We start from the raw sequence: 8,447 nt of genomic DNA, 5'->3' as shown, positions 1-8,447 counted from the left end.
GTCAGCCGGGATGCGGGATGGGAAAGGGTGGAGATGAGGGTGAAACGTCGTGAGGCAGGAACATGTGATGAAGACCTCGGGAGGAGGAATCCCAGGGTACGGTCTTTCCCTCTCTCTTTGGCCTGCGGTCCCGGCGCGGAGCCAGCCGGTGCCGGCGCTGGGGGACTCGGGGCGGGCAGTAGCTCCCAGCCGGTGCGGCAGCGAGCGGAGCGTTCCCGCGGGATGCTCCCCTTCCCTTCCTCTCCTTTTCCTTCCCTCCCAACAAGCGCTGCCGTGATTTGGCAGCCGCTCGGACTCTGGACCTGCCTCTCCGCCCCGCATTGGCTGCCGCGGCCGGTGCCGCCGGGGCGCTGGGGGACACCGGAGGCAGCTGCCGGCGGCTCTCAGCGGGATGATGAAGCTCCTGTGGCTGGGCGTGGATGTCTCCAGGGTGCTGCACCTGGCCGCCGTGTTCTGCCTGACCTGCGTGCTGCTGGAGGCCATCCAGCTGTTCCACCGGCGGCGTGAGCTGCTCCGGGCGCTGGCCGACTTCCCCGGGCACCCGACCCACTGGCTCTTTGGCCACGTCCACGAGGTGGGGGAGAGCCGGGTCTGCGCTGCCGGGAGCGAGGGGGAGTGCGGGGAGCAGCTTTCCCGAGGGGCGTGTGGGAATGATGCTAGTGGGACTTGTTCCCGTGGTCCGGGAGAACTGCTGCTCCCAGTCCGGGGGGTAGGTGAGAGGCGGGCATCCCTTTCCTCAGCCAGAGCAGTGTGCTTTCGCTGCCCGTGAGGCTTAGAGAGAGCATGGCTCACGCAGAGCTCCCGCAGGCTGCTGCAGACTGCACGGTGGAAAAGGGTGGTGGCTGGTTCGAACGCAAAGAGAGCGGTAATACAGTGTGGCATAGGCAAGGTCATCTCGGGATGTGAGCCGGCATCGGTGCTGGAGGCAGCAGAGCCGTGCTGCTCTGGCAGGGGCAGGCTCCACTGTCACCTCTCTGCTCCTCTGACAGCCAGGGCAGGGCCGCAGAAGCTCTCCTGCGGCGCTGAGCTGATGAGATGCTGACCAGATGCTCGCTGCTCCTGACATCCAGGAGTACATTCTCTCCCCTGCCAGCTTGCATCGGCCAGGTGAACCAGACAACTGATCATTCTGAGCCACGTTTAAGCCACAAAACACACCACAGGCATTGCATCTAGCACAGGGACTGTGGATCTTCTTACAGTTTGCATTAAAGCCGTGAACAACTAAACTCACGTACATAGGTGAGCCTTGTTCTGCTCACTGGTGGCAGGGATGACTCTTCCCCGAGGTATGCACTTGCCCACACAGATCACCGCGGCTGCCTTGGCAAGCAGATTTTCACAACTCATCAGCAGCCTCACGAGGCGTAACTAAGCTTGCCTGATGCAAAAGGCTTTTCTGTACGTGCTAAAGGCTGCTTAAAATCACCTTGCCCTCTGCTGGGCTCTGCTCTTGTCTTGTCGTGGCCAAATCTGTGGCACATTAAATAATTGGCACCCTGAAAAGTGTCTGGGAAATCAGGAGACCTTCCAGGGCTTGTCTCTCTGCTGTGGCAGTACCAGTTTTGCTGTGCTGGATGGGACAAGCAGTCTTTTGGCAATGTAAGCATGAAGATGGGCCAGTTCAGGGCTTTGTTACACTGCCAGTTAGACTTTAAAACTGCAATTAAATAAAGTATGTTCTTCTGTTTGTTAGTTGTGACTATTTGTCCTGGACGGGAATTTGTGCCAATCACTTGCTGTCATCATGGCTAGGTTGTTTGTGGCCCAACTTTTACCTCAGACAATGTTTGTTTGAGAATTCCTTTTTGAAGATTTAATCATTTGCTGATTAATGCTGCTGAATTCCCAAAGCCTAACAGTTCATCGAGCCAGCAAAGAAACCAGCAATGCTCTGGGCACACGCTGAATACAAAGTTTGCACACACCTCGAGGAGGGCCTTCGAGCTGTATTCAGGGAGAGCACTGACATTTCCTGTTCTGTTGATTTAACTGATTATTTGCCAGTTTGGATCCAGGCCAGTTTAGAATCTCAAATGTATTTGTCATGCTCTGGGTGGATCTCCTGGGAATACATCACTTTGTTTTAAGGCATTCTCCGGGTATTAGTCTCTGCTTATCCAAATCGCTCAGTAGAAATGACATTAAAATATCAGGAAGAGGTTGTGTGGAGCTGTTCAGTCTCACTGCAGCAGCACGACTTAGCTAAAACCCAGAGTGCCAGCCCTGAGCTGACCAAAGTGGCTCCCCATGGCCGGGGTTGGTGGGAAGCAAAGGACAGCAGGGTCACTGCCCCACTGGCACAAGGTGTCAGTTCCTCAGCAGCCCTTTGCCCACTTCTGCCCTGTGTGGGGAGGAGCCAGCCCGGCTCTGGCTGCACGAAGGACAGCCTCATGCTCAGATTTCAGCTCCTGTGTTTTGTCTATCATTTGCTATCAGTGTGTAGTCATTAAAAGTGCCCTCAAGCCTCTTCCTTAGATGCTTTTAGTGTTGGATCCATTTCAAAACTTGCATTTCAGCATGAGATCAGGCAATTACCTTTCTTTCTTAGACCCAAGTGGGGTTTATGCTTTTCTTTTCAAGCCCCCAAGGGAGAAAGAAGTAGAAGTAATGGTCTTTCATGCAGAGCCGGGTAGCTGGAGCCCTGATTAAGGAGTGGGAGCTTTCTATTCCTCTGCAGCTCACAGAACTTTACACTCTCTGCTCCAGGAGTGCTCGGTGCAGCAGGTTACTCACCTTGAGGGTAACCTCTCCTCTTAAATAAACCCATTCAACCCTCTGGCCAGCACAGGAATGGTTCTTGACAGCACAAACCAAGGCTGGTGCTCCAAAACAAGGCTGCATGCAAAAGTTTCTAGGATTAGGACTTCTGCCAGTGAGACTTGCTCAGCATCTCCCAGTTACTTCCATTATGCTTTCTGTGATTCATGACAGGAGAAGCACAAGCAGCTGTATCAAAGGGACTTTCACATGTTCAAGTGTCACTTAGCTAAAGGCACTGTGCCAAGCCCTGCTTCTGCTGGCATTGCTGAAGAGGTGGGCACTGAGGAGGGCTTCCTCCTTTTGCCCCAAAACTTGATCCCTGAAATCAGAGAAATTGATGGTTCTGTTTACTAAGTTCACAATCTTGAACCTGAGTAAGTGAAGTTGAAGCTGAGCTTTCTGTAATAAGTAATAAAGGGGTATAGTTCATAATTCTGCTGCGTGTGGGAGACACACGGGCTGTGCTGCAGGGACTCCCCCAGCTCGTGAGGAAGGGGGTGCTCAGCCTTGGAGCTGAACCTGGACATGCCCCCCCCAGCCTGTGCAGCCCCTGGCAGACGCCCCTTGACTCCTGAGTATCCTGTCCGAGATAAGCCGCACGTGGCTGATAATTTGATGTGCGTGATTATTTGAGTACGAGCCATGTCCTGGGTTGAGAAACACCAGCCAGACTAAAGACTGAGCTGAGCTAACTCAGCACGAAAGCGCCTGAGCAAATATTCACTTGATACAGTCAATAGGGTGACTTTGTGGCTGATTTCTGCACCAGTACGCTGATTTAATTAATCTTCAAACTTCAAGTCAAAGCAGCAGCAGCAGCTCTGTCAGACCTAGCTTACCAAAATCCTTCCCTTTGCATATTGGCCCAGAGTAGTTTCTGTTCAAAGAAAAAAAGAATCTTACAAGGTTTTGTCTCTGTGATTTTTTTCCTTTGCTTGTGACTGTGGAGATTTCCACGGGTCTTTCCACTTGTTCTTTGTCTATTGCCTGAACATAACAGCACAGGCTATAAAAGCAATAAAGCAGTGATCACTTTGGAGTGAACCTGCCACTGCTGCTGATATGAACCCTGGTGCTCATGCTGCTCCTCAGATTGCAGCTTCCAAGGACAGGAGGTAAATCTTTCTAGGAGCACCAGCTCTTTGTTGCCTATGAAATTCAATTCACAGAAATAAATGAATTCTTATTGTAATGATATTAACCAGTGTTCTCTTCACTCCATTGGTGACTTTGGACTCATTCTGTTGAATTTTGCCTGGACACTGGCCTTCTCCACCTAAATGTCTGGAGGAAGCTGCGATTTCCCAGTCAGGAGGCATTGCTGCACTGGGGCAGACCCAGCAGTGATGCTGTTGGCTGCTGTAAAAGTGCTGCTGTATTTTTTCCCAGCTGCAGGGTGCTAATTGCTCAGCCATGTGCAAGTGAGAATATATTTGCTTGCCACAAGTGCAGATGCTGTCTGGGACAAATCTGAGTCTTCTATGGAGTGGCCATGGAAAAAGAGCAGGTAACATATATGAGCTGATAGGCACCGCCTCGTTGCCTAAGGATGTTGTCTATCTCAAGGTCAAGTGATAAGGAAGAATTATTTTATATGAGCTTTAAAAGTAGCAAACATCTCTACTACCCATGCTCTGCAAACACAGAGGAACAACACCTTGTTTGCCCTTATCTGGTTTTGTGATCAGAAAGACCTTGAACTTTTAAGACAGAGTATTGAGAGATTATTTAATTTTTTTTTTCTCTGAATCTATGTATTCTTTCTCTTTTTTCTTTTCCACAACTAGTTTCTCAAGGAGGAAGATGTGCTGGACAAGTCAGAGATCTGGGCACAGAAGTACTCATATGCTCACCCTATCTGGTTTGGGAGTTTCTCAGCATTCCTGGTTGTTGCTGATCCCGACTATGCCAAGGTTCTGTTGGCCAGAGGAGGTGAGAGATTATGGCTTCAGCTGTGGAGCAGCAACCCCAGCCTGCAGATTTCCCATGCCAGCCTCAAAATTTACAGCAGGGCACGGTTTCACAGAGAGGGTTTCTTGCAGAAATCATCTCAAGGCATGGAGAGATACTCCTCCTTTGTGCAGTGCCCTGGGTGCTTCAGGCACAGGGCTGCAGGGCTGACCTGACTCCAAGTGCATTGCTGGAAAATCAGACTTCCTCAAATGCTCCTTGAAAGTTAACTACTCAGTGCCTGATCCCAGCAAGGAGAAGACACCTGGGAGCTTTTTTCTAGGCTCAGAGATCTGGCTCCTACTTCAGAGGAAGATCTTTATGCATTGAGAAGAAAAGGTGCTGAACAGTGGTCTCTGAGAGGGTTAACCATTTATCACACTGCACAGGCTTTGGACTACCAGTATTGTTGTTTTTTCCGGTGTGGGCATCTGCTTTTATATGTGCTTATTGCCAAAGTTGTTTTGTTGTGAAATACTGGGAGTTCTGCAGGGATGCCACTGATTTTGCTTCATACCCAACCAAAAGTGAGAGCCCAGAGGGAGCTTTCAGCTGCAAACCAGTGGGTTCATGCTATTGAAAATATTGAAAATACCATTTTATTTTCTCTTTTTTTATGTTTTTTTTTTTTCCCACAGACCCCAAGGATAATGTCAGCTATAAACACCTTGTCCCATGGATTGGTATGTATTCCCAGGGCTTTGCCTGCCAGGAATGATTCTGAAGTTAGACAAAAGCATGTTATAAATAAACAGCATTGTACTTGCTCCTTGATGGAGTTATACCTAAAAGCTTCCTGCAATTATTACATTTATTGATAAAGGTGCTAAGTAGTTCTATTTATTTTCAAGGAAGGAAAGTTCAGACATAACATATGTACAAATTCTTACATGTCCACAGATAGCAAAGGCTGGTGGTGGGAGAAGCTTAGATTCAGTGGAGGACTGGTGAAAAATATATCTGCTGTTCTGAACTTTCTGAACTTCTCTATTCCAGCGGGGTTGATGTTTCTTTTCAGAGACACTGTTGTGCCATTTCGATGGGCAGGTCTTTCCTCAGCTCCGGGAACCCTGGAGCTGATGGCAACATTTGCAAAGACCCTCTCACAGCAGTTCAGACACGAGATTTAATCATGCTCCTTGCTGACACTGTGTCTGCAGGCAGGTGAGAGCAGCCTGCTGCTTGTTCCCAGCAAAACGTGCCTTGCCTGTGTTTCCCCAGGGAATGGGTTGCTGATCTTACACGGGCCCAAGTGGCACCAACACCGAAAACTCCTGACTCCAGGGTTTCATTACGATGTCTTGAAACCGTACGTGGGCCTGATGGCAGAGTCTACGAATGTGATGCTGGTAGGACTCACAGTGCTCCTCTCTCTGCCCTGTTTTCTTTTCCCCATCCTGTCTGGGTAGGAGGTAAATGCTGGAGCAGGGTTTTCTTTACCTGGTAATTGTAAAGACACACTGTGTCCTGGTGGTCAGTCTTTCTGAGTCACCCCAAATCCCTGCCCTTGAGCTGGAAAGGATGAGCAGGTTGAGCCTGTCTGCAGTGATGACATCTCTGGTACTGCCTTGGGATCTGTGGCTGAGATTTCAGGATGAATGTTACTGCCATCCCCAAACCCTGCATGATCTCAGTTCCAACAGCAACTTCTTACAAGGTGTTTGTCTAAATGAAGAATTGAAGTAAATAAAGGTTCATAATAAATCCCCCAAAAATAAAGGTTGTAGCAGAGCTACACTGTAACCTAAAGGGTATCATTTGCTGTTGGCATACCCGTGACTGGACTGCAATCCCTGCCATGCCTCATAAACAGTGAAAATGCATTGTTCTTCAATCCACTGGTGCTGGGCAGGATGGAAACCAGTAGGAATTACAGGCAAAGGGCACCAGGCTTTGTGCACATGAACTGGAGGAGTCTGGGTGCTGGATCTGTTCCTTCTCCTTCACCACCCTCACTCCAACCTCCCCAGCAGCTTCAAACGGATCCTGGCTGGATTCCTCCTGCGGCCCAGGGAGCAGCCAGGAGCCGAGGGCTGGAGAGCCAGGAAGACTTTTGCAAGGCTCACAAGTGCCTGGGAGTTTGGAATTCCGTGTGCACAACGCCAGCGCCAATTGTGTGAGCCCGTGCCACCAGGTGGCAATCGTTGTATGTGCTACGGACGTGCATCTGTCCCTGTAAGCCTGGTTTGGACCGTACTCCTCCCTCTCCTCTCTTTCCCAGCTTTTAAGTCAACTCATTCCTTGCCACTGTGAGGGGACAGAGGATTCTTCATCACTTCATGTCTGCTGGGGAAGAGAGACAGGATTTATAGTTTCTCTAGGGATCAGAGTGGGGCAAGAGCTCCTGTATTACATGCTGGGAAAATGCACTGGCACAGAGATCGTGTGACAGAGAAAAGAACCTTGCTCCGAAGTTTGCATCCTGAGCACCAAGCTCATATGTGCTCACCAACAGACCCAGTGAAGCCCAATGCCAGCATATGCTGCTCCTACACAGAGAACACACTGCGTCCTAAGGAGGACTTAGATAACTCTCCATCCCCCAGAAATGCACCTGTCCTGGGCTTCTCCAGGGTGCTCTTGCCTCAGGATAAGGTGTAGCAGGGCTCACCACCACCAGGATCCAAGAGTAGCAGCTGCCTGAGGCAAATCTTGTATTAACCATCCCACTCTTGGCTTCTCTTCTCTGGGATTTTGATGGTGTCTAAGGGATCCCCTTTTTTTTTTCCATTTCTCAGGGATGTATCCCTATCTGAGCACTCATTTAACCAGGGTATGACTGCAGATCCATGCAGAACTGACCTTTGCCTTCTCATTTCTGTCTCCTTTGTGCCCTAGGATAAGTGGGAAAAGCTAACAGCAGACGGGAAGCCAGTGGAGCTCTTTGAGCACGTCAGCTTGATGACTCTTGATAGCATCATGAAATGTGCCTTCAGTTGTCACAGCAACTGCCAGACCAACAGGTCAGTGCTGGCTGCCCCAAACCCTGGCAGGAAGTTTGCAGCTCAGAAGGGAAATGGGCAAATTGCTTGTCACTGTGCTCCCAAATTTACAAGCTTCCTATTTCCCACTCTCCAGGAAAAACACCTATATCCAGGCTGTCTACGACCTCTGCCACATGGTGCACCAGCGCCTCCGCATCTTCCCCTACCACAATGACATCATTTACTGGCTCAGCCCCCATGGATTTCAGTTCAGGAAGGCCTGCAGGATTGCTCACGACCATACAGGTATTCCCTGCTGTCATCCTCTCCCAAAACTTTGGAAGGAGGCAGTCAGTCCCTCCTTGCCTGTGCAGTGATCCTGCCCAGAGGCTCAGAGCTGAGATCCAAGCAGACCATCAGCTTGCAGTAGTGGTCTGATCTAGGCATGAAGCAAAGGGGTCCCACAGCTACCTGGTTATTAAACTGGACTAATGGAGGAATTGCCCTCAGGAAATGCTCCTGTAAAATGGCCAGAGACTGGTGAAACAAGGGATGAGCACTGCAGGCAACACTAATGCAAGGAATGCTTTTATTTTCCAAGCCAGGTGTGATTTTAATGCATGAGGGGTGTGTAAAACAGGCTGAAAAGTCTGTGGTGGACTAAGAAGTTTGCAGAAAAGGATGGCAATATCCATGGCATTTGTTGCTGTGCTGCTGAAGAGCTGAAATGCCTGGGGTGCAGAAGCACAGATCAAATGCATCATGGACTGAGCAGTGCTCACCCCCTTGGGTGAGCTTTGCATTCAAAGG

The 8,447-nt window shown here is 49.9% G+C and overlaps 1 protein-coding gene across 2 annotated transcripts in view; it reads left to right on the top strand.

Annotated features, from left to right (window-relative positions):
* Positions 1-151: 151 nt before the first annotated feature.
* The window catches only part of LOC103621896 (cytochrome P450 4B1), an 11,630-nt gene continuing 3,334 nt past the window's right edge, over positions 152-8,447 (top strand). Inside the window, exons 1-6 of one of the 2 annotated variants that reach the window (XM_017743585.1) lie at positions 152-574; positions 4,551-4,695; positions 5,352-5,396; positions 5,935-6,062; positions 7,552-7,676; positions 7,792-7,943. In XM_017743585.1, coding sequence (XP_017599074.1) covers positions 392-574; positions 4,551-4,695; positions 5,352-5,396; positions 5,935-6,062; positions 7,552-7,676; positions 7,792-7,943 — 778 coding nt within the window. In that variant the 5' untranslated portion in view covers positions 152-391. The remainder of the gene's footprint in view (positions 575-4,550; positions 4,696-5,351; positions 5,397-5,934; positions 6,063-7,551; positions 7,677-7,791; positions 7,944-8,447) is intronic. The other variant, XM_008640758.2, reaches the window with a different exon arrangement.

The sequence above is a fragment of the Corvus brachyrhynchos genome, unplaced genomic scaffold (genome assembly GCF_000691975.1).
Source record: "Corvus brachyrhynchos isolate BGI_N302 unplaced genomic scaffold, ASM69197v1 scaffold48, whole genome shotgun sequence".
Lineage (NCBI taxonomy): Eukaryota > Metazoa > Chordata > Aves > Passeriformes > Corvidae > Corvus > Corvus brachyrhynchos.
Note: the sequence above shows the minus strand (reverse complement) of the source record. Positions and strands in the feature narration are given on the sequence as shown.